The sequence below is a fragment of the Columba livia genome, chromosome 2 (genome assembly GCF_036013475.1).
Source record: "Columba livia isolate bColLiv1 breed racing homer chromosome 2, bColLiv1.pat.W.v2, whole genome shotgun sequence".
NCBI lineage: Eukaryota > Metazoa > Chordata > Aves > Columbiformes > Columbidae > Columba > Columba livia.
In genome coordinates, this window is record NC_088603.1 from 10,149,010 (window position 1) to 10,173,588 (window position 24,579).

Consider the following 24,579-nt stretch of genomic DNA (forward strand, 5'->3'; position numbering starts at 1 on the left):
TCCCCTGGCTGTGATTCAGTGAGGGAATAACTGTGAGACAGAAATTTGACAGCTCTGGGATACACGTCTTGCATCTTGCCATGTTCAGCAGCTTTTTTCCATGGTCCTGCTGGCCAAACTGTCCCAGCTTCACAGGGGTGGAAAGGCTCTCAGTGCGCTATTGATGCGCGTACCCATCTGCAAGCTGTTGCTTCTGTGGTCCAGGCGCATCCCAAGGGTACGAGGCACATTTGAAAAAGCAAGCTGATATTATTTTATATTTTTGTGTATATTAAAATATGTACTTTATATATTATATCTGTATAAATACAAGTATAACTAGTAAAGATACATAATATATATTTTAATATATTTGTTATTTTTAACCTTGGAGAAGAAACTTGCCACCAGCAAAGCCAGCCCTGCCCACCCGTCTGTCACAGCAGCAAGGCGGTCGGTGCTGTGAGGTCTCCAAGTCACAGCAGCAAGTCCCAGTGCCAGCAAGCGGCTTTCTGCAAAACGGGACATCGAGCACTGGCTGCAGCAGGGGCTGCTGGAGAAGTTGCACCAGGCTTGAGCACCTTCTGCCTTGCCTGCCATGGAATGGTGCAATGCCATGAGCAGTGTAGGGGAAAGCGACCTGAGGGTCCTGGGACAGCAGGGTGACCATGAGCCAGCACTGTGCCCTTGTGGCCAGGAAGGCCAATGGTACCTGGGGTGGATTAGAAGGGGGGTGGTTAGTAGATTGAGAGAGGTCCTTCTTCCCCTTTACTCTGCCCTGGAGAGACCACATCTGGAATATTGTGTCCAGTTCTGGGCCCCTCAGTTCCAGCAGGACAGGGAACTGCTGGAGAGGGTCCAGCGCAGAGCCATGAACATGATGCACTGGAGCATCGCCCACGTGAGGAAAGGCTGAGGCAGCTGGGGCTCTTTAGCTTGGAGAAGAGGAGACTGAGGGGTCACCTCATGAATGTTTATGGATATGTAAAGGGTGAGTGTCCAGAGGATGGAGCCAGGCTCTTCTGGGTGACAACCAATGAAAAGATAAGGGGTAATGGGATCAAACTGGAACACAAGAGGTTCCACTTAAATATGAGAAGAAACTTCTTCTCAGTGAGGGTGCCAGAGCCTGGAACAGGCTGCCCAGGGAGGTTGTGGAGTCTCTTTCTCTGGAGACATTCAAACCTGTCTGGACACCTTCCTGTGTAACCTCATCTGGGTGTTCCTGCTCCATCAGGGGGATTGGACTGGATGATCTTCAGAGGTTCCTTCCAATCCCTGGCATTCTGTGATTCTGTGAATAAATGTACGATAACACAAAATACAGCATGTTGAGATTTCTTACTGTTGAGGATTACACTGTTAGCCGACATCAAACCTCTGTGAGAAACATTCCCTGATTGTTCCAAAAAAGAAAAAAGATGCCGCTTATAATGTCCAAATTTCTTCCATAAAGCAGGTTTGGGGGAGCTACTACCTCATGAGCAGAAAATAGCTTTGAATTGGTAAAAATACACTCCGCTGGAAAACCAAGCAGCTACGGTTGCAACGTTAATCCTTACGCCTGACAAGCCAGTGGAAAATACAGCATGATCTGTTTTAGATGCATTTAACTAAAAGGCGGATGTTTCAGTTTTTAGCTATATAGCAGAAGATTTCAATTCCCCCTTTAAACAGCACTATCCCCTCACAGCTATTATCACGGTTTCAATTTTTGTTTTCCTTTAAGCCGGACAGTGATGTTTTAAACTTTCTCTGTTTTCTGTATCAAAATGAACTGGGGCAGTCAAGTCTGGTTTTTAGCTTTGGCCGGAGTGTTACACTGATAAATCATACACGAGTCCTTCTGGCAGGGTTTTAACACCGCACCTGAATGGGCCAAGTATCTGCAGGGCCTTATTTTATTTCTGTAACTTGACATTTTTCCATTGTCCTGCCCGCCGGGGATGACGGGTCCATATCAGTCGTGCTCCGAAAGCGCAGACGCGAGCGGGTCTGCCCTGCCTCGCGCCAGCAAAGGGGTGCAACCCAATACCGCGCTTAAAACACATCTGGGATCGTTTGGTTCGCATTGTTCTGCGGGTGAACTTTGCACGTGAAAAGTTACAGCCCGGGAGCAGCGCGGTGCCAAAGATTAATAAATGTGCAAGTGGCAACTCTAATACTCAGATTTTTATTGCTTGGAGTGTAATAGGGGCTTAGTGCCCGGCTACGTCCCTTGTGTGTGAGAATCAATACGTGATTTTTTTTTCCTGCAGTAGATGAAACAATTTTGTTTTCGGGAGACAATTTAATCTGTACGGTCACTTTCCAAAGGGTGTAAGTTCTACCCAAGACTTTTTGGGCTGGACTGATTTCAGGAATTGTAGGCAGAGATGTGACTCTTTTACCATATGCCACGACTTGTGATTTTGTCTCCTGGAGGAACTTTCCTTTGCCCTCCAGGAAAGCTTAGTTTACCGTGGGGCCCGCAGGCATGGATGTCACAGCTGCCCGTATAAAACAGCCGTGCTATCGGCAAACTGGTGTGACCTGCAGCCTTGCTTTAAAACTAATTACAGTAGCCTCCCGCTCATTTAGATGCATGCACAATTCAGAATCGGTTATCACGTGGTGTCCCTAATAAAGCTTTAAGGAAATGAAATGAGAATCCATCAAGGATAAGTTTAGGAAGAGCCAGCTGGCACCAAATATTCCTTAAAACTCATCTCCTAAGACAACACAGTTCATGCACCAAAACCAACTCACGTGGCGTGAATGGAGGACTTCAAATTATTAACTCATGTAACTAGAATGAGAGGTACAGTCTAAGATTATAAATAGAGACCTTTTTCTGAATAGTTCCTTTAAAGTCTTTTGTCAGGAACAGTGAAATGCTTGTTTCATTTTCAAATGTGAAAGATTTCCAAGCATGACACATTTTTCATTAAAAACTCCATTATGGACCTTTTACCGTTCAGATGGTGAGAGTCCCCCAAATCCCTCTTGGGTGTGCCGGCACACGTGGCCCTGGCATGAAATAACAGGGAATATTGTTTGGAGGCAGTGGAGCCCAGTGCAAGAACAGTCAGGGGATGGAGCAGCGCATTTTTCTTGTATAGAGACAATAAGTCAAGGTATGCTTAGTGTCATCTTGGGGAAAAAGAAGTCATCTTGATTGCATTTTCTAGGCTTGCATCTTATTCACAAAATCTCTCCTCCTCAGCCAAAGCTTAGATTCCGGATGGATTTTTTTTGTTCCTTACTCCACAGCTCAACTCACGCTTAAAACATTAACTAGATGGTGTTTGCTTTCCAAATTCCTTAACTAATTGGTTCATATGAAGATGAAATTGAGCCTGTTGGTCTCTTCAAGGTTTTTACTATGCCAAGGGCTGTTCAGGTACCGTGCCGTGGAGATTAGGAAGCAGCACAGAAAGGCAGGGACAGGAATTCCAAATCATAAGTGTTTCCTACAATGATAAAAGCTGTTGAGGGAGGCTCTAGGGAGCTCTTCACCAGCACTTCGTGGCTTGAGCAACAGGCAATAGATGGGCTCAAAAGCTGCTGTGGATTTTGAATCAGTTCATTTTTCTAATTTGTGGTCTGAAAGCACTACGAGTCAGATCCAGAGGGACACTAGACCCATCAAGGTTTCTTGGGCTGCTCTATTATTGTAAAACTTATTACTGGGTTTGTGAGTTTAAAGGTTTTTGACACCCTCATGGATGCTGAGTAACACTTTCCCTGGAATGGCCTCCCCGGGAGGAGCCAGGGCTGCCCAAGGCTGACGTGGAGCTGTCGGAGGCACAGGATTAACAGGTTTTGCAGAAGCTTTTTCAACACTATCCCCTATTCCTCTGCTGCTAAAATCAACCCACAAATGTAACCTCTAGATGCATTCATCAGTCCTAAAGACGACAATCTGGTAGAATAAAGGACTGGGAGTTTCAGGGATCTTGCTGTCCTTAGCTGATACATGGTTTCTTTTTCCCATCCCCAAAGCAAGGAGCACCCATGAGCTGTAGTAATGACAGAGGTGACCCTCTGGGCAGCTTCAGAGCCAACAGAACAGATGTTTTTCATGGTGCTTGACACAAGCTGCTGGGAGCTGCTGCTCCCTGGGGTGATCCAACTTTAGGTGCCTCAGTTGGCCTTCCAATCTCAACGAGACTCCGTGGTCCCTGCAGCTCGACAGGTCATGCACTTGTCTCCTCGATGTCATACAGCAGGAGAGGCAAGAGATGAACTCACACCCCAGCCCACCCATCCATGTGTTTCTGCAGCACAGCCGGGGTCTCACTCCTCAGCTGAAACCTCCATCAGGGGCTTTCCATCCCCCGAATCCAGCATTACACTGAACAGTGTCTAATCATGGGCTGAAGAGTGAAAATGTGGATAAAATATAAGTTTTAGTACAACAAACCATATACTTGCATAGCTGTTGATTCCAGCTCCTCCATAGTCATTAATATTGGCCATGATCCTTTCATTAGAGGCTTCCAAGATGCACAAAAAGGCAAAAAAAGTTGGGAAACCAGCTGTTTGATGAGATGGAACGCACAGAAAGGTGAAGTTATTTGCACACATTGCCTGAACAAATTACCTGCAGAATGGAGCTGAGTGCCCTGATGCTCTGAGCAGGAGCGTGGAGGCAGCAGATCTGAATCTGCTTCTCCCAGCACCCTCAGCTCATCCTCACAAGACCATGTGAAATGCTCATCTAGAGCTTAAAAATCTTCAGGCCACAGCCAATCAGGCCCTCCAGAAAATCCGGGGGACTAAAAGCATGGGAGGAATGAAGGTAGATCGAGAAGATCCCTGAAGGAGGGTAAGAGCCACAGCAGGAGCTGGGAGGGGAGAAGGAGACAGTAGAGACAGCAGGAACCACTGGCTGATGCTGCTGAAGTGTCATCTTAATTATCCCTGGCAAAAGAACAGTGATTAACATCAATGACTGTGGACAACCTTTATGTAATTACTCATTAACATTTCTAAAATTGCACCTAGCTGCTACAGCAATACATGCTTTATAGATTCATCAAGTTGAAGTCCAGAAAGAATCATTACATTGTCTATGCAGACCTCTGCGCATCGCCAGCTGCTATTACACTGCAGAAATTAGCTTGGGCTTGGCTTTCACGTACTTTCCAGAAAGGGCATCCAGGGATAGGAGACGATGGACAAGAGATGTTGTTCTAAATTGGGATCGCTCCCCTGCCCCATCCCCAGGTTAAAATCTGTGCTGGCTACTTTTCATTGGTATTTATGGCAATGGTACCCACAGCCCTGCAGTGGATGGATGGAGGATGGAGACAGGAATTCTCCGTCCCTGTCTCCTCTGTGCGGGAAGACAGGAGGCAGCTGAATTAGAGGCTCCTGTATTGTCCATCCGTGCTCCCTCTTCAGACACAAGTCCCACCTGCCAAAAGCTACCGCCAGCCAAGAACATTAACAGAAGTCCTGTGAATAATAATTTCAAATAATGGATTAATTAGAGGAAATTGTGATCTGCTTGCAAATGTCCTGCAGGCAGTAAAATGGAGCTAAGCCTCCCAGCTACACGATTCATTGCAAGCCACTGGCTCTTCTGGGTTTTACAAAAAGAAAAGGATGTCCTTCTTCTCATCTACTGATTTTAGAAACCAGTCTCAGATTTAACCCAGCAAAACATGTTTATTTTCCAAAAGAAAGCCGAATGCCCAGTTTTGATAGTGGCTTGTGATCAGACCACTAGATGACCACTCTGACCTCCTACATGTTGTGGGTGATCCCATTTCCATGCAGGCACTTCCATTTCCACACAGGTAGAGCCTCACGACTTCAGTTAACCTAAAGATCTTCAGCCCTCCAAGTATGGAGAACAAGGTGATAAATACTGCCCAGGGCCACTGCCCTTGCAGATGACTCCTTGGAGGGGACATTTCACAACCACTCACTCCTCAGGGCAAGAAAAATAAACAAAAAAGTCCCAGAAAAGACAAAATCACCTAATCTAATCCAGGACAACCCCAGCCCACCATAGATGTGGTCCTGATTGCACGAGTATTAGTGAAAAATTAAAAAATCTGTTATCACAGTCACTGAGTAACTCCCAGAGGATGTGTAGTTGGTATTTAACTCTGGCCAGACCTGAACCAGCATTTTGGGAGTGGAAGGACTATGACTTGATCACTACACACAACATCCAAGGGTGTCCCCAGGAGCTTCATCCCTTCCACTATTTGTCCTGAGTTGCTGTTCATGGGATTCAAACAGATGACCAAGAAGAACCCCACACATCACAAGGATGATATAGGGCTCAAGAATTTAAAAATAGTGTTTCTGCTTTCACAGCTGAAGCACTGTGCAGTTATCCTGGTAGCCACAGCACACGGAGGAAAGCTGGGAAAGAAAGAAGGGAATCTATGCTGAGATTCACCACCTTGAGGGATCTCTGGTGCCTGAGGTGGCACCTGGGGAACCAACCCGTAGTGCAGGCCCCAGCAGGGAAATCAGAGCTGGGAACAGAAATCAGAGCTGGATGGATTTGTGGGGCCAAGGCAGCCGCTTGCAATCACCCAGAGAGCAGCGGGCATGGAACCCTCCCACCCTTAGGCCTGCAGGAGTAAAGGGAAGGAGAATAAGAGGAGGAGGAGTGAGTGTGAAGCTGGGTCTTACTGAGAACTAGACAAAAAGCTGACATTAATCCCTTAGTTTTGGATGAGAGTAACAGTTTGGACTTCAGAAATAATCAATAGTCTGTCTGCTAGTGAAGTATTTCGTTCCCAGCAGTTTCATGGAGAGTTTGAGAGGGATTATATATTTATGGTTTCCCATTTGAAAGACTTTTAGCAGGTTTACCTCGAACATATGGATCCTATTGTGGTTCTTTTGTTTTAGCACTTAATGCTTATGAAATTGCTAGTTAATGACATCCATGCCTAAACCATGTTGCTTTTTAAAGCAAAATGTCCACCAAAGGTCCATGTTCATACTTACCACTTCTCAAGTACAGCAATGAAAGTTTTAAGAGGCTTGTTACCTACTGCGTCTGGGGGAAGAGAACCAATCGAATAATGAAATCTCAAACAGGGGGTTAGATTAAAGCCTTGCTAGACATGCCTGTGCCGGGTCTTAAGGCAAAGTGGCCACACCAACACCAATGGAGCACCCTGGGCATGGCTGCGGGGGAGACCCCAGGGAGATGCTCAGACAGAGAGTGTGTCCCCTCCATCCCCAGCCCGGCCTTTGGCTGACCTGGGGCTGCGGAAGAAAAATGAGCCCCCTTGGTGCTGCCCCGCTGGGCAAACCCCGGGGCACCCACCGCCCGGGGAGGGGAACGGAGAGGAACGCGGAGCGTGTCGCACCCATTAGCGGGCTCCGCTAATCACCCCGAGCCTTTGATTGCGCTGCACGTGGGGACGAGCCTCCTCACTTCAAAAGAGCGTGGGAAATCCTGATTAAAAGGGTTTTCTCCCCTGTCGGGATCGACACCTTCTTTGAAGCCCTTCCAAGCGACAACGCAAATGCACCCACCGCCAGAAGACCGTATCTATATTTTAAGTGACTTTAATTTCTCTTTCCCCCCTCTCCTGCTCTCTTCCCCCCTCCTCTCCTTTCAGTTTTGGAAACACCTGGTAAGTTGTAAAATGATTTACGAAGTGAAAGTGTTAAATGAGGCCACCAGCTGTAAGAGTGACAGAGCTTTATGGGTTTTATTAGGTGCCCTATTATGGAAAATAAACTTTAATCCGTCCATAAAAACAGAATCTGAAAAACATATTTGCCCTTGTAGTCTGGAACACTGAAGGCATTCTTGTGAGACGCTGGGCTTTAAAGAGATTAATTTTATTGAGACAGACACAATACACCGGTAGGACTTTGATACAGAGGCCGTGAATAGCTGCCTGTGCCCCGCAAGGCTGTTTTTCATAGGGCTGAGACACGTTTGGACACACACACCTCTTGGGCACACAAAAAAAAATCTGGCCTGGTGGCGCACGTTTACCAGTTTAGTTAGCGGGTATTTAATTGAAAATTAATGGCTGAGGGAGGGGGAGTGATCTCAAGTACCTTGAGATTTTTTATTGTTCTCATTTATTGTGGTATTTTTTTTAAGATAACGATGTGTCCTCCACGCTGATGTGTTTTGGATATTTTAGGGTGTAAGCAGAGAGATAAACCCTGCTGGAAGTGAGTAAAGCGGAGGCGCCTCCGGGTTTAGGGTGGAGGAGCCGCCACGGCCCTGAGCGGGTGTTGTGTGGAAGTTGCGCGGCCCTGTGCAGGCGTTCACGCACGAAGTTGCAGCCGCAGCCAGCGGCGTGAAAAATCGCAGAGCAACTAATGCCTTTATTTTAATATCGCCTTAAACCCTCTGCAACCTGTGGCCGAGAGGAAATCGTTTACAAATTTGAATCAGAGCCTTCAACGTGATTTTTTTTCCGTGCAAGGAGGGACGTATCGATCAAGCCCAAATCAATTTTATCCCGATCAAGTTTTCTGACCTATGGGATCCATCCAGATTTATGATTTACCCAGTGAACGTGTGTGATTTACGGCGTATCCCCTCGGCGCGCTGGGTGTGCTGGGCTGGTAAACTAATAACTAACCGCGTTGTCCCTAAATGCCACCCCCGGCCGGCATCGCCTGAAGCTCTCGGTGGAGGACAACTCTTCTCCTTCGTGTCGTCTCATGCCATAAACTCACGTATCCTCCGGACTGTGTTGAACTGGAGGGACTGTTGCAGAAGCCACTTAGCGGGTCGTGCTGCTCTCATGTGAAAGGTTAACGCGATTTGTAATAAATAAATAAATAATAATTTAAAATAAAAAGGAGTACGGGAGTGGGAACACTCCTTATTTGGAAGCTCTTCATCCTGCGGGGCTCTACGGGGAAGCGAAGGCATCCAGGGTGCGGGGGGCCGGGGACCGCAGGACTCACCGGGTCCCTCTGCCCCCTTGCGCGGCCCTACGCGGGAGCCTCGCCATGCCGTCATTCATTAGCAGGGATGAATTACCAGACGTGGCCCCGAACTTGTGGGGATGAGCCAGTGATTATATTTAAATTCGCTATAATTGATTTGGGGAAGAGCTGCGGTGACAAGGATGAATTGATCTGCAAATTTATTGGCGAGATAAATCCCGCAGTTATCGAAAAGCCCGCACTTCTCTGTCGGGGCGGCTGGCGCGGGGTCCCGCCCTCGGTACCGGGAAGGGCACAAGGGCCCCTCGCCCCCTTCTCCCCGCCGGAGCTCCTCACTCGTTTGTGAACCGAACCGGCCCTGGAAAGCAGCGCTGCTCCCTCATTTCCTACACCCCGGCTCCGGGTTTGCACCCCCGCAAGGGAACAGAGGCTCCGCTGCTGCCCGGGGTCCCCGTTCCCAGCCCCGGGTTCGCGGCGGCGTCGCAGGGCAGAGGACACCGGTACCCAGGTGAGACATGCAGCTCTGGTGTCTGCGGGGGGGCTGGAAAGCAGCGAAACAAAACTCGGAGAGGGGGGAAGCCGTCTTGATTCCTCTCCTGTTCCGAGGTGCTTCTCCCGAAAAACTCACACCGATATCAGATATTGCACTACGGCTGCAGCACCGAATTAAATTCGGGTTGGAAACGTGGTCACGGCTCCAGAGAACCAGGATACCCCTGCAACCCCGGCCCGGGAGAGCCAAACATCCCCCCCACCCTACATAGAACGCTCATGAATCTTTAAGTACAAATCACCGTTTATTTTCCACCCCATCACGCAGGTGAGAAGGCATGGGGAATAATTTAGCATGCATAAGTAGAGGCTTTTTTTTTTTTATAAATACAATATACAAAAATAAAGAAAGTATTGAGATTTCCAGCAGTTTTAACGTTCATGACATAAACGGTTTTCCCGATATATAGTAAGAACAAAACATTTCCAATATGCAGCAAAAGGAGCGCACGTCCAGGGGGGCAGTATGGGAGGGGGGGGGGCTCAAGTTTTATCTGATTTTTCAGTCAGTAATAACACTGTAGTCACCGTTAATCCTCTTCCCCACCCGACATGCGGGGAAATCCTCTTCTCCGTCGCCCTCCAAGCAGGGAGAAATCGGAACAAGGAGGGGAGTGGGGCTGGTGCCGACCCAGAGCGACGGGGCTGCCCCCCCGGAGAAACGGGCAGAGCCCCCGCCTGGAGGGAGACGGGCCTTTGGGGGGAATCACTGGGGCTGGGCTGGGGCTCCGTGCCGGCCCCGGGGCTGCGTGTCCTCCTCCTCTGCTTCAGAGCAGTCAGAGGAGTGATAAGGGCAGCATCGCCCTGCCGCTGCCGCCTCCTCTTCCTCCTCCTCCTCCTCCTCGTCGTCCTCAGGCTCACTGTCGGGCAGCTCCCGCATCCTCCTCCCGCCGCTCTTCTCTGGGGCGGGCAGCATCAGGTCCTCATCCCCCTTGTCCTCTCCGCCGCCCCCCTTCTGCTTCTCGGCCTCTTGCGCCGCCTGCTCCTTCGCCTTCTTGCTGCGCTTCCACTTCATGCGTCGGTTCTGGAACCAGATCTTCACCTGGGAGAGACGTCGCGGGGGAACATAGACAATGCTTCATCCACCGCCCCTCCCTCACGGCAGCATCCCCCATCTGTCACTCGCCGAGGGGCCGGGGACTCACCTGCGTCTCGGTGAGCATCAGCGACGTGGCCACCTCGAAGCGCTTGGGCCGGGAGAGGTACTTGTTGAGCTTGAACTGGTGCTCCAGCTCCAGCAGCTGCTGGCTGGTGAAGGCCGTGCGGGGCCGGCGACACTTCCCCAGCAGGTTGGATTGCGCCTGGGCTGGGAGAGGAGAAGAGAGGGAGCGCAGAGGTGAGCGCGGAGCCGCCTCCCCGCGACCGGGCATCCCCCGGCAAGGGGCTGGTTGCGGGGAAGGCAGGAGAGGCGGTGGGAGGAAATTGAGGTAGGATGGAGAGATATCCACCGGACCGAGGGACGGATCCCCTCTAGGTCCGGCGCTTCACGGCTTACACAGTGTCAGGTGATGCCGCATAGGGACAAAAAAAAATAATTAACTTAAGTATTTTAAATAAAGAAAAATGTCTCTTGATTTCCCAAGAGCCTAACAAGTGCTAGACAATAAAGCCGAGCCAGGAATCCCGGCGAAGGGGTATCGGGCTCTCCGGGGAGCAGTAATTTGCGCCATTTAACGCTTTGGTTAAACCTGCCGCGCTCCCAGACTGCCCATACCCGCCGGCTTTAATTAACGGGATTGCAGGCGGGCACCCCCCCGGCAGGCCGGGACCAGGACCCACCCGAGCCGCTGCGCATCTGTCCGCATCGCTCCGCCGGCTGCGAGCGCCGGGCACCGGAGCGTAAATCAGCAGCGACGGCTGGAAAATTGTATTTGAACGAAGAGGGAAAAAAAAAAAAAAAAAAAATGTATCGGCATGTTTTCCGTGTTCAGGAAGAATAATTAAAATCGGGGATTGCCTTAAAAAAAAAAAAGCCCGGTGATGAATAAAGGGTAGCGGAGGGGTCTGAGCCCCTTCTCTTGGCCCGGACAGCCTGGGGATGCGACACCGCACATTTTTCGGAGCATTTTAGCACTTCGGTTTATTTGGTTTAGGGAAAAAAAAAAAAAACCCACACAAAAAAAACCCAAAAACAAACAGCGAAGGGGCAGCTCTCGCTCCCCGGCCGCGGTTGGAGCCCGCTCGCTAAAGCGGCAGAAAGAGAACAGGGCACTGTCCGCTCCCGGACAGCAGCGCCGAGGAGATTTTCTCACTGCGGTGCGATTTTCCGAGGCTCCATTCTCGTTTATCTCCGGCTATTTATTCCCCCTGTACCTTGTTTGAGAAGCAGAGCTTTGACAGCTCTCTTAATTATTTTTTTCTTCCTGAATGTTCCAGTCTAAACAACCCCAATTCGAGAGAAAACAATGGACTTTTATGTCTGCAAATGTGTGCGCAATGTATGAGAAGGGGAGGGAAAAAAATAAAAAGGAAAAAAAAGAAATCGCAATTCTTTTCCTGGCATGATTTTTGTAAAACTACACCTCCGGTATTGTTAAATCGGCCATTCCCACAGAGAGCTCACACCTCCGAAAATGATCTGTGCCTAAACCAGATGCACACGAGGTCCCCATCGACATGAGGCCTAGTGCTCAGCAACCTGCCTTTGCTGGGACTTCAGGACTGTCTGGTTTAATGCAGCATTTTCGACTTTCCCTGGGCCCGAACCTAAACTGTTCCGACTACATTTATTTTGTGACTATTCATTATCCCCAGGGAACACAGAATTCCACATTTTGGCTGACCCCAGATTCTCCCCATGCCCGTTTGCCCAGAGTAGCCATCCATAATTATTATAATCCCATTTCCAATAAAAGAGAAATAAAATTAGAAACGGTGGCTGAGTGATGAGACCTGCCGCCCAGCTTTTGGTGGGGATACTTCGAGACTGGGTTTTTTGGGGAGACTCTGATGGCTGCTGCCCCTGTCCCGTCCCCACTTCCCCAGTCTCCAGGGGCTTTTGCTCCCCGGGAACGGCGGGAAAGGGCGTTTGCAACGGCAGGAAGCGATTTGCCACCCTCCTATTCAACCTACCATGAGCAACCGAACTGTTAGGGGCTCCTTAGGGGTCGGGAACAGTGAAACGACCCACACATCCCCCCCTTCCCATTGCGGACCGCTCTTTCCTCCTTCTAATAAAAATTAAATTTAAAAAAAAAAAATCAAAGTCACCGCCTGTTTAAATCTGCAGCTCATTTACGCGTGGGTAGGGAGGGGGTTTCTTCTCTCTACGAATGAGACAGCTCCCGGTAGGCCCCTGCAGCGGGATGGGGAACGGCGGGGATGCGGTGGAGGGTCGGAAGGAGGCAAATACTCACAGTTGAAGTCGGGCATTTTGGGCAGGATCATGCCGGCGGTGGAGGCCCGCAGCCACTGGTCCAGCTGGAAGGTGCCGGCGCTGAGCTTGATGGGGTCGGCGGCGGGGTGGGATGGGTGCGCTCCCTGCACTTGCGAATAGGAATAGGAGAGGGCCGGGTGCTGCCCGCCCAGAGCCGAGTAGCCGTACACGGGATGCCCGTAGAGGGCCGCCTGCGCCGGCATGCCCGGCCCGCCGGGAGCCGCGGGGTGCAGTCCCAGGGCCATGCCGGCCGCCGAGGCGTGATGATGCGGGTGGGCGCCGGCGCCAGCACCGGGCAGGAAGCCGGGCTTAGGGACCAGAGCGCAATGGGCGGCCAGGAGGCGCGGCGGAGAAGGGCTGTCGGTGCGCAGGCAGTCGGCGGGGCCGCCGGAGGGATGCTCGGAGGAAGATGAAGAGGATGAGGAAGAGGAAGAGGAGGACGGGGGACTGCCGCTCCCGCTGCTGCTACTGCCGCTGCCGCCCAGCGAGGTGACCAGGGCGAGCGGCGCGCTCTGCCCCGCCGCAGCCGCCTTGGGAGGGTCGACAGCCAGCAGCGCGTCGATGCGGAAATTTTTGGACTTTTCCATGGGGCTGAGGCGGGAGGACCGCGGCGCTTCGGGCGGCCCCGGGCCGGCCGCGTCTCCCGGCAGCGGCGGGCGGCAGTGCGGCCGCGCTCCGCGGCGCGCCCCTTCAAGGGCCGCAGGCGGCTCCCATTGGGCCGGCGCCACTGCGGCCTCGCCCGCCATTGGCCCCTTCGCCCACCTGTCACGGCGGAGCGGGGGCGGCCCGCCCCCTTCCAGCCTGCCCACCCCCGGGGACTCCCGGAGAGGAGGGGGCAGTGGGTTGGGGTTAACGGGAGGGGAAAGTCCGGTGTACGGACGGAGAACTGGCTCCTGTCGGCGAGGAGAGGCCTCCCAGCCGCGGGGCTTGCCTGGCTTTGCCGGCCGAGGTGGCTCCCGCCGCGTATTCAATGACAGTTTTCCACCATTCCCGCACACGGCAAATATTTGCCATAAACGCGCCGCCGACCGCTTTTTAACGAGTCGGAAAGAATAAACACCTGCGGGTCAGGGAGTCAAGCCTGCCACCAACCCCCGGGTTTGTCAATAGTGTTATTAGTCCTGCTTATCTAACGCAAACACGCTCGAACAGAAAAGGGAAAGAGCAGGGCGAGGGGTCGCTCCTTCGCCAAGGTCCCATTTCCTCGGGGAGGGGGCGGTGGGGACACCGCAAAGCCGGTGTGAGCGGAAGGTCAGGCCGACACGAAGCGCTGCCAAGTTAAACACGCTCTCCCTTCAAAAAGCCTTTGCCAGCCCCCGGGAGAAGGCGCTCGGCCGCGGGAAATGCCCGTGTCGTGGGTCCGCCGCCGTGAGTCCTCTCCGGGAGGGGCTGCTTGGCACCTGGGGGGCGGCGGGACTGTGCACCCGGGGCTGCTGGTGCCACCGCGACAAGGGTGTCCTGCCTCACACCCCCGGCCCCTGGGGTGGGAATAATAAAAGCAATGAAAAGAGGGAAAAACGGAGAGAGAGAGGAAAAAATCTAAAACCGGAGTCCAACAGAGCAAAAAAAACATCTGACAACTGTGCTCCTGGTCCCCTTCTCGCCACTGCTCCGTGGGCAGAAGGCCCAGAGCACCGCTGCGGGGGCTGTGTGCACACCCACGCACAAACACGCACCCTTTGCTCCATATCCTAATTCTCCCCTTCTCTTCTGCACAGACTTATTTTTCCTTGACCTCCCCGATTGTAGCCCCCGGACACACTGTCACACACAGCAGATCGACATAAGCAGAGACAGACACAAGCAGACACACAGACACAATCACGGCAGGCACAAGCAGAGCAGACACACACATACAAACGGTGCAGACGCACAGACACAGCACAGCAAACGCGCAGACACAATCAGGCAGACACACAGAGCACCGCAGACACACAGACAAGGCAGGCACACCGACGCACCTGTACAGGCCAGGCACAACCACACACGGCAAATGCCCACGCGTGGCACAGTGGAGCCACACGACAACACCCACACACAGGTGTGCCCCACACAGGCACACGGTTACAGGCAAAGCAGATGCACCCAGACGCAAACAACAGCCGCTCTGCACTGGGAACCCCCGCACGCTGCCGGCACGGCCCGCGCAGGCCACGGGGCCCCCGGGGATGTGCCCCGCAAACGCCCACGGCACCCACACACACCGCTGCCCAGGGCCCCGTGGGGAACAGAGGGGGAAGCCGAGTCGCACGATCGCTTTTATGAACCACTTCCGTTTTGCGGGGCCACCGGTGGGCTTCGAGACACGGGGTGGGGGGTGCAGGGAAAGGGCCCCGAGAGAGCCGGAGCCACCCCGGGACCACCCCGGGGACGCTGCCTCCCGCAGGGCTCGCCGGCTGGGGCCACGTTTCCCCTTGAACGGCACTTTGGGCCCCACGCGCGGGGCAGTCCCACGGCAGCAAGTGTCCTGGACAGGGGCTTGTCCCCTTTCACCGACTCCGGAAGAAGGGGGTTATTGGACCTGCACTCGCCTCCTCCATCCCTGCATCCCGGTCCCCGGGAGGGCTGAGGGTCACCTCCCTTCAATGCATCCTGGGCCAGGGGGACATCCAGCCCGCTGGCAACGGGGACGCGGCTGTCACCGGCCAGGCACCCCCAGGCGCGGGTTGTTCCGCATATGCAGACAGCACCTCATGGTACATCTTTGGGCCCCTTCTCTGTGCAGTTTGGGGGAGGAGGGAACGGAGCTGCAAGGTTTTTCACCCAGGGTACGCGCAGAGCCGTGAGCGCACGGCTGCGCCCAGGACACGGGTGACGTGTGACCGCGGCCGGGAGGGATGCGCGGCTCGCAGCGGCCGGCGGGCGAGGGTGCCCGGTGCCGCGAACGTTTCTCCAGGCTGTGCTGGGGAGGAAGGTCCGGCCGTCTGGTTGGGTGTCGAGGGCCGGCGCTGCATCGTCCCCCCCCTCCCGGCCATCACAGCATCCCCGGGAAGGCTCAAGCGGGTCGCCCCGTCCGGGCACCCCGCACCTCCCGGTCCGGTGTCACACGCGGGCATCGTTTAGCTGATGGACGTGTGGAGAAGCCTCCTCCGCGACCCGCAGGTTTGAGCTGAGCAGTGAGTCGGCCCCGAGAGGTGATCCCGCGGCCCGGCTCCTCCATCCGCACCCGCAACCCTTCGGGAGCCCCACAACGGGGCCAGACCGGCCCCCGTCCGCCGGGGCCGCTCGCTTCTACCCTCCCGATCGCTCCCCAGGCTGCCCTTCCTCCCGGTGAGGAATACGTAGTGCCAAGACAAGAATTTCGATTTTCAGATGTATTTTTTTTAATCGAGGGCAATTTTTTTCTTTAGTGTCCTTTTCTTTTTCTTTTCCCCTTTCCTTTTATTTTTTTTTAATTGTCGTTTTGATTAAGTTTTTTAATTTTTTTTTATTTCCTCCCCCCCGCTCTGGTCCATGTGTTTGTCCCGCCCCAGATGCCGCAGGGCATCCGTGCCGGCTGAACTCCCCACGGCTCCCGCACCTGTGTTGATCCAGTATATTGCCCGGGAGCCAACAATGCGCGGTTATCTCGGCGGAGATAGCGCAAGGAGCGCGCTCCCCCGACACCTCCGGGTGGTCCCCTTTCAGCAAAGCCCTCGTTCCCCCGGCCATGGGCAAACAGATGCCTATCTCGCCTTTTGAAAAACCGGGGTGGTGCACGCAGGGGCTGCGTGCGGCCGTGGGGTAAACCCTGGGCCGCCCCACACCGCGGGCTGCCCGGTGGGAAAGGTGGAGCGCCCGGAGCCCCGCGATGAGGAAGGGGGTGTCTCAGTCCTCTGAATTAAACCCCTCCAGCCCGGTGTCTCCACGCCGGCTGGTCTCTCCAAAGCCGTTACAAACCTCAGGCGTGGGGCCAGCGTTATTGCCAAAAACACATATTACACTGCGACATTCTGTAAATGAGATAATGATACATAAACCTCCCTGATAAATGTGACATCCTCGGGATGTCTCCTCTAAATTAGCCGCTTGCATTGACTGCTAATAATGGTGAGTTTATGAAAGCAATTTCAGTGCAAAAAGCACAGGGTCTTCTCGGTCTAATCAGCCTGCCTCTCTTAATGGATGAGGGGGTCAGGCGGAGAATTATTGACACTCTGCTGCCCTTAACCTGTTTCCCAATAAAGCTGATTAGTTTTTGTCAATTCATCAGCTAACCACTCTCGCCGGGACTGCATCAAAGCCTTATTTGCTCAGGGGAAATCAACAAGTCACAGATCAGATCCATTACGGAGCGGCTCCGGCTGCAGGCAGGTCCCGAGCCGGGTTGGTCTCAGGCATGGGGGGTTTGTGGGGAAAACGAGCCCCTGCGGGTACTCGGGCTGGCATCACCAGCCTCGGGGACTTGGAAAGTGCTTATGCGGTGTCAAACTTTCTCCTTTCGCCCGGGAAAGGAATCCCGGGAGGGCCCCGGACAGGTCACAAAGGCGGATGGGTCCCCACCAGCACCTTGTCCTTGCTGGGTGCTTGAGGGCGACAGCCACGTTCCCTCTCAGGAAAAGGGCATTTGATGCCCCCCGAGATGTCAGCCCTGGAGAGAAGGGACAGTCTACAAATGGACCGCCAACAACTTCTATTCGTCCCAAAGTCCCGCAGTTGGGGAAAAAGCTGTCCCTGCATTAGGAGGACGGGATATTTCCCCCCGCCCCTAAAGTTTTGCCTGGCTCTCGTTGGACTTTCTTTTCAGATCATTGCAAGTAAAATTATAAATTTATTTCTACGACTGCTGCGATCACGGCATCTGGCGCGCTTTTCTGCAATAACGAAAGCTTGACAGTTTTCGCTCATCCACAAGAAAACAACAAAACACATCAAATGTGCGCTGCCCCTTTAAGCCCCGACCGACAGCCTCTCAGTCCACCCCCCTTCAATTTAATTTCATTAAAACAGAGCATGAATATTTCTATTAAACCTAAAATGAAATATGAAGCCATTTAGACTCTGCCTGCACCAATCACCCAGATTTATGACTTTTATTCATCACATCAAGAGCTGGGAAAAATGAATTTTCTTCACCCAGGAAGGAAATAAAAACCCTGCCTTGGTCATTTCCAGAAAGCTGTTAATTTGCCCATGTGGTAATTACTTTCACAATTAACTAAAATACAAATCAACCTGACAAATTGGGTTAGTTTATATATTAATTAGCCAGTTTAAATTTATTCATTATGAAAAGACAATTTAAGAGGACCTCGGGTGTCTGTTTTATCGCAATAAATTATTGTTAGGAAATGGGGGCTAATAAAAGATCACAATATTTGAGGGCACCACGCAGACAGGGAATTGCCGCTCCGCTCCCAGCGCTGCCCTGCGCGGATCTTCCGCGGGCCGGAGCGCGGGTCTCCGCGGGGCCGGGGGGGAAATGGCGATCAGCAGGAGGAGGAGGAGGATGAGGAAGGCTGCCCCCCCCCGCCCCCCACTGCGCTGATTTAACACTCCATCGATAAGATCATTCGATGCCTTTTAGCTTGTGATCTTTATAAATGTCCCGCTATTAAATTAGAAAATGATTCTCTCCTCGTTTAATTGTATTCTTTCGTTTCTTATTTCCAATTAATTAGTCCTATCGACGTTACAATATTTTAAATGACTGGAGTCCGTTTACAGTTTAAAATATATGGGTCAGCGCGTGCAATTTTAGACTAGGCAGAACTATATAATGCGGGTTTTAACTACTCTTCTCTCATACGTCTTAAACATCTGGCTAAATGCATCATTTGGAAACACCGCGGGTATTTTACGCGCTTGGGACCGGCCGCACCGCTGCCCTTCCGCGCCCTGCGGAAACACGGCGGCGATGGCTGCGCGCAGCGCAGATTTCTGAAAATCGGTTGCGCCGCTTCTTCCGCCGGCGCGGAGAAGAACCGGACGGTTAACGGCCAAACGTGTGGTCTGAGGGAAAAGCTGAGTGGTTTGGGGGCTTATTTTTTTAAATTATTAATGGTTTTGTTTGTTAGTTCTTTTTTGTTTTTTTCCCAGCATAGCCCCGGGTGCTCCGGGGCTGCTAAACGCCTTTGGAGCTCCCCCCGCGAATCTCTCCCCAGTTGCAGGCGTGGCAGGCGGGCGGCATCGCAGGTGAAGGGGCGAGGGGTGACGCGTGGACCCTCTCCCGCTGCTTGTCCTGGGCAGGAGCCTGTGCTGGGGACTAGAGAGGAATAACGGGGTGTGAAATATGTATTAAATACATATAACGGGGTATTAAATAACCAGCTCCCTCCCGGCCCCGCCCTGAGCACTGTTCCAGGGATTTGGAGGGGGACATGCGTGTCCCTCCTGTATCAGCAGCAGACGGGGCGGCCTGGTGCTCTTTTACCTTCCCTAGTCCTCCCTCCCCTTTGGGAAAGTCCCCCAAAAAGCTGTCCTAAAAGAGAGTGGGCAGCATGGGTCACCTCCCTTAACTCCTCTCCAGGGTCAGTGCGCCCCCTCTCCCACAGCAGGCACAGGCTCCATGCGGTTCCCCTTCTTTGTGAGCTGGGCAGGCTTAGCCCCCATGCTGCTAGGCATGGGAGGGCGCCACAAAGCCCATGGGGGGACACCTGAACATGCACAAGGCTGAGGGAGCAGCCCCCCAGAAGCGGGCTGTCTCCAAGGAGGAGATGACGGAAGCACCGAGGGGGACAGGCAAGCATGGCTGGTCTGTGACAGTGTGGGTGTGTGGGTGACATGCTCTGCTCCCTGCTCCCCTTTGCCTTTGGAGATCCCTTTGATGCAGATGGACACAAACACTTCACATCTCCTGGGTCTTTATACCTCAGCTGGTGCCACCTCCCTGCTTCAACCTGCCCCATCCTACCCTCCAGTGGCTTGGGGCTACTGCTGGAGCTGCGTATCTCAGATACCGTGTCTGTCCACAGGTACCTGGGACATCCTTCATCCCGATGGGCTTTCTGGCTGGCCCTTCACTGACTTGCGCTTAAACACCTGGGACTGAAAAGTCACCTCCCACCCACATCTGGGGTGATGCTAAACCGCACCCCCCTGACAGCTACGGGCTTGGACAGGGATAAGCTGGGCACAGAGTCACTCCTGTAGCAGATGGAGTTGATCTTTGCTGTCCCAAATTCACTTCGTGTCACTGGTGTCTCCAAATGCAGGTGGTTTCCTAGGAGAACCTTGGGTCTGTAGGTCTTGGAAGCTGCCTTGTACTTTCAAGATTCAAATGGTGTCAGCCTCAGTCTCCAGCCCTGCCTCCCTGGGACCCCCTCTCCAACCAGGCAAAGCTTCTTGCAATTGATTTTAGGGGAATTACCTGAGAAAAAACAGATCCATGTGGATGGAGTATGGGATACCTGCCCCTCTCCAGGAGACCGTGAAGATTCTTTTCACCTTCATATGGTTCAGCTCTGGGACTGTTTGGGCCTCCAATGTGCATGTCAGAGGAACAACATAAATGTCAGGAAGGATAAAAGATGAATCATAAGGGCAGATTAATAATGTGACAACTACTATTGTTTCCTGGCCTGAGCTTCAAAGGTCTCTCCCACCCATGGTGAGCTCAGAAAAAACACCTAATGTGGTAAAATCTAAATGTGAACCGCTCCCACTATTAATTGTATTGAATGTCGTTGTAGGAACATTAATCATGGCAAGTTCCTCCTGCGATTTAGGAGATTGTAATATGTGATTCCATAAGACTCTCATTGTGATTTAGCATTGATTAATGTCCATTCATAAAATGATATAAAACTTACTTCTCTTCCATTGTAGAGCCCCAAACCGCATTCCAGCCAATATTTCAAAACCTTGTTAATGTAACTGCTAATTTCAGAGGGTGACGATGATGGTTATGGTGTACACGGGCTTGTGCAGAGGGGTCTGCAGTGGGGGCAGGAAGAGGTTAGAGAAATTATTTCCAAAGCAGAAAATTGCTGTCCGGTTTAAATTATTTCAGGTGTGACACGGTTATTCTGCTGTGACTTCAGATCCACAGCAGAACTCCTGAGGATTTAATTGGGTCTTTGAAGCACCTGACTCAAAGAATCAAATTATTTTGATGATAAACCCCCCAGGATTTGTACCTGTGGCTTCTTCATTCCCACAGAGCATTTGGCCACCTTCCACCCCCAGTGAACCGGCTGCTCTGAAGATATTCATAGATACCATTCACTTGCACTGTATTTTCTGGAGGCAGGAGGCTCTGCTTGGCACAGGGCCTGGTACAAAATAGCTCATGCTTTTTATTTCCTTTTTTCCTTCTTTTTTAAAGACACATACCAGAGATGGCGATGTGCGTGTGTAATGTTATGTGACCCAGGAACCACGTTATGGCAAAAAAAGACCAAATTAGTGAAGCAGGGAGGAGATTGTATGACTAGCGCAATGTTTAGAGAATTAAAAAAGAGAGGCTGAAAGCTGACATATGGATGAAAACCCAATATATAACAGGAAGCTCAGCGTTTGGTGCTTTAGATATATAATTTAGCTATAGATAATAGATAATAAAGGGTTCACAGGATCACTTGATGGGAAATATATTGATAATACAATTTTTCTTTGCAAAATGTATGCAATGATTGCAGTTTTGGTTTAATAATAAATTTAACTCTGAAGAATCACTTGATTCAAAGCTCTGCTTTTTCTAATGGTGTTCAGAATTATTAATATATGTCTAGCCAGCTAAAGAGGTTTTTAAAAGAGTATGCCGGGTGTTCTGCAATTAGAGTAGCCATCTGCCCTTTATTAAAACTCCATTAACCTTTACATTAAAATACATTTAAAATGCAGACACACTGAAAGTATCAAACACAAATAAAATAGATAAATCTGAGTGGTTTCTTTGCTTAACCGGCTTATTTGTGCAGAACGTGGCAACTTGTTGTGGCACCTATAATTTTCTGGGGACAGATAACACTTTGTATCATCAATTTTGCCATGTTAAGGATTGGAAATAATTACAAGAAGGTAATGGAATTAATAACACCTCTGATTAAAATTTCTACATCATGATCTTGTTTATAGAAGGCTAGGAAATAATTTAAAGTTCATGTTATTAACTTCAGAATAAAATGCTTAATTTTAAGAGCAGAACTAATTTGCTTTGGTCATGCAGCTCCACTAATTACAGTGGAGGTATTTATGTGATAGAATGATTCATGCAAATAAAATGCTTGAAAATATTCAGATATATTGTCAATATAAAATTCAACACAGTTCCTGTAGATGCTGCTGCATTGTTCCCTCGAGCCTTGTGCTATGGTATCTCTCTAAGGAGTGGGAGTGATACTGTATTTACTCTGCCTGAATTATTGCTACTCCTGGCAGAGCTGCTGATTTTGTCTGAAAATAACTGTGCCTAAAATACCCTTTCTAAGACCTGTTTTCACTTGCTTCTAATTTCACCAAATTTCATCAATGTGGGCTGAAATTTCTCAGCTAAAATATCTGCCTGATTTTTTTTTTCTTTTAATCGGTGAAAATGGCCCAGCCATTTGCAAGACTGAGGTTAAGAAATAATGTCATTGTTTCGCCTGGCTTAGAGTCTTCCCAGCGCGGGTGTTTGCACACCCATTGAGCCGTGATTTACGACCGCAGCTGGTGCGGATCAGGTCCCCCTGGCACAGGGCACACCTCCTGTCATCGATCCCACCAACCCAGCCTTTGGCCAAATCGTAAAACTTTCGAAAGCGGCTCCTCTGTGAGCTACGCAGCCTCCTGGGCTGCATTTCCCAGGATCTGCCTTTGCTCCGGAATTAACCCTGGTCGGGATCCGAGCAGGATTTCTCTCCCTGTCGTTGCTTTTTCTGCCTCCCATGGGCTGCAGCAGCTGCTCCCGGAGAAGCGAAGTGTCAGACCCAACCGCAGCGAGGGAAACGGGTCGAGAAAAAGCCGGTGGCAGCACGGAGTCGGGTGAGTGATGCTCACCGAGCACCTCGGGTACCACACTTGCAACCAGGGGAAATTAAGAGCTGGACGTGATGGAGGCGGGGGGGGGGGGGACCCCAGATCCAGCGATGCTAAAGCTGGGAAGAGAGAGAGAGGGTGGTGGGAGGTGAGGAGGGATGGGGAGGATGAGGAGGGGTGAGGGGTCCAGGTCTGCGATGTGGGGATGGGGAGGGGTAGTGGGGAGGAGAGAAGCAGCATCTGGAGAGAGACACGCAAAGAGGTCGCGGGTGTGAGACAGAGAGGTCAGCGGTGGTCAACACCCCGTACGGCTGGCTGTCCCGCGCTCAGCAATTGCTCAGAGAGGGATTTCTGACAGTCCTGGGATTCAATACTCTCATTTTGATGGCAGAATTAACTTTATAAAAATTTTAAATGGCAATGAATTTGAAACCAACCTGCAAGGAAATGCTTTTACTTTACTTGACAGCGTGTTTTCAAAACCATAGTTTCTCATAAAGTTTTACATCATTTTGCTATTTATTTTTATTCAGAACAAACCCAAACATCAAAATCGTAGAATTTCCCAAGACCAACAAATCCTGCTTCTGGTCTCAGTGTTCGCTGTGTATCAACTGGCACAATTTAAGTTCAGGTGCCAGTAAAGCCCTGCTGATAAAGAAATGGTTTAGGGAATCAAATAATATATTTCCACAAACCATAATGCTATTTTCTTAATTGCATTTTTGATAGCAGAATACACATCTCCCTAGGATGAAGGATCATCTTGGAAAAAAAGAGCTTAGCTTTCAAACAGGTTTGTAGTTTTCTTATCTGGATTTATATATGGTCCTAATATTGACAGTACTTTTTGATTAATGTTGTGTATAACATTCCTTAATGCATCAGTTGAATTAATTATGCAGAAACATTTGGCCACCTGGATGTACTATTGATGAAATGACATTTTATTGACCAAATGACAATTTAATACTGAGCTTTCCTAAAGCTCTCTGCTGAATAGGCTGGTTCAGCAAGTAGAACAGGGAGTGTAGGCAATTCAGGAAATCCTTTTATTTTCCCCAAAATGCCTCAGTTGGCTACGAGTACATCAGGTTTGCTACTGGAATTTAGTACTGGCATACTTTGGGTCTTCTGCTAATGGAAAATACGCAGAGGAATGGTTTAATTCCTCTTTGCTGTCTGAGCTTGGAGGAACCTTCTCAATGAAGTTTGTTTAAATCCACCTGTGGGTTACAGCTCCGACATCTCTTTTTGGCAGGGACCTTGATGTGGCTTTGGGCAGTTCAGATTATATTGGTAAATGAGTGAAACTGTGGCCGGCTGACATATGTGTTTGTTAAGGGGAAAAAAGAGCTGCCTCTACCAGCATGGCTCACAAAGAGCCTGCATTTACTGCCCTACCCACACCTCGGTTGGAAAAGCATTCAAAACTTTCTCTTCTCATCACAGTGTGGACAGTATGATCTTGCTGTGTGGTCTTGAATAAGCTTCTGTACAGCTTTTGCTGTGTTTTTTAATCCCAGACTTTGAAAACCAAACAGACATCAAAATGATAGATTTGGGGTGAGATTTTCAAAAGCTTATGAGTGACTTTGGAACAGGCGTCCTATGAAATTGCTGGGGTCTTCAATCATTCGGGCATTTTTGAAAATGATCATATCCTTTATTGGGAACTCAGTTTCTTTTTCTTAAAAAATTGGAGTGTAGAGGCAGTCCTGATGATGGAGAATAATATTGACTTTCTGTAGCTGATAGCAGAGATGTGAGTGGGCTGGGAGTTTTCCAACCAGATGTTTTTTTCTTGGAAAACGCTGATTTATTGAAACTGAAACTTTTCATGGGAACATATCAGTACTGATTAAATTTTGTGGAGAGAGATTGCTAGGGTCTGAGCCAGAATTTCTGTC

General features: G+C 50.7%; 1 protein-coding gene across 1 annotated transcript; it reads right to left on the reverse strand.

The window, feature by feature from the left end:
• Nucleotides 1-9,640: 9,640 nt before the first annotated feature.
• Nucleotides 9,641-13,752, reverse strand: MNX1 (motor neuron and pancreas homeobox 1). Its single transcript, XM_005500963.3, has 3 exons — nucleotides 12,771-13,752; nucleotides 10,560-10,720; nucleotides 9,641-10,456 (listed from the first exon to the last, which is right to left on the reverse strand). Exons 1-3 carry the CDS (start codon nucleotides 13,534-13,536, stop codon nucleotides 10,121-10,123), a joined length of 1,263 nt encoding a protein of 420 aa, XP_005501020.2. The 5' UTR covers nucleotides 13,537-13,752; the 3' UTR covers nucleotides 9,641-10,120.
• Between the last annotated feature and the right edge of the window lie 10,827 nt (nucleotides 13,753-24,579).